Genomic DNA, 642 nt, shown 5'->3' with positions numbered 1-642 from the left:
GAGGGGTGTGTACGGATGGGGGAGGGGTGTGTACGGATGGGGGGAGGGGTATCGGGATAGGAGGCGGCACGTCATGTGACTCTTTTCTCTTCCAGTGTTATTTGGGAGACGCGTTTCGCTGTGCCAGTTGCCCGTACCTCGGCATGCCGGCGTTCAGTCCCGGGGAGAAGGTGATGCTGAACCCCGGCCGGCTGCAGGACTCCTAGAAGTCCCTTTCTGTGTATTTATCTTCCCAATAAACCTTCCGTGTCACCGCTCCTGACTCCGCCTCTCATTCCTGCACAGGAGGGTCATGTGATCTCTGACCTTTTCCTTCTTACAGCTGAGTCATGTCATGTGATGTCACTGCCGTGTTGTGATTGGATGCAGTGTGTATGTCATTCCTTTGTTGCCTCCAATCGCTTCTGCAGAGGGCGCAGGGACTCCTCTCCTCCCGGCAGAGGGCGCAGGGACAGGGAGTGCGGGGGATGTGCGGCTCCAGAGGTCGCGCCTGTTATCTGGCAGTGGAAAGGTCGCGTAGTTACTCATTAGATCCTGACACACCTTCATCAGTACCAGAGTCCTCCCAGAGCACACGGGGCCCGTACATGGAGGGGCCACTATCCCGGCCAGGTGAGTTCTGAATCATTTTTATATCTGCCT

At 56.7% G+C, this 642-nt stretch overlaps 1 protein-coding gene across 1 annotated transcript in view; it reads left to right on the top strand.

The window, feature by feature from the left end:
* Nucleotides 1-215, top strand: part of CIAPIN1 (cytokine induced apoptosis inhibitor 1) — a gene marked incomplete at its 5' end in the record, with an annotated part of 13,120 nt that extends 12,905 nt beyond the window's left edge. The window contains one exon of the mRNA XM_018575571.1: nucleotides 47-215. Within this exon, the coding sequence (XP_018431073.1) occupies nucleotides 47-206 (160 nt within the window). The remainder of the gene's footprint in view (nucleotides 1-46) is intronic.
* Nucleotides 216-642: the final 427 nt, after the last annotated feature.

The sequence above is a fragment of the Nanorana parkeri genome, unplaced genomic scaffold, assembly GCF_000935625.1.
Source record: "Nanorana parkeri isolate BGI_ZX_2015 unplaced genomic scaffold, ASM93562v1 scaffold4161, whole genome shotgun sequence".
Taxonomy (NCBI): Eukaryota; Metazoa; Chordata; class Amphibia; order Anura; family Dicroglossidae; genus Nanorana; species Nanorana parkeri.
The sequence above is the reverse complement of the archived record's forward strand: the minus strand, read 5'-3'. Positions and strand labels throughout refer to the sequence as shown.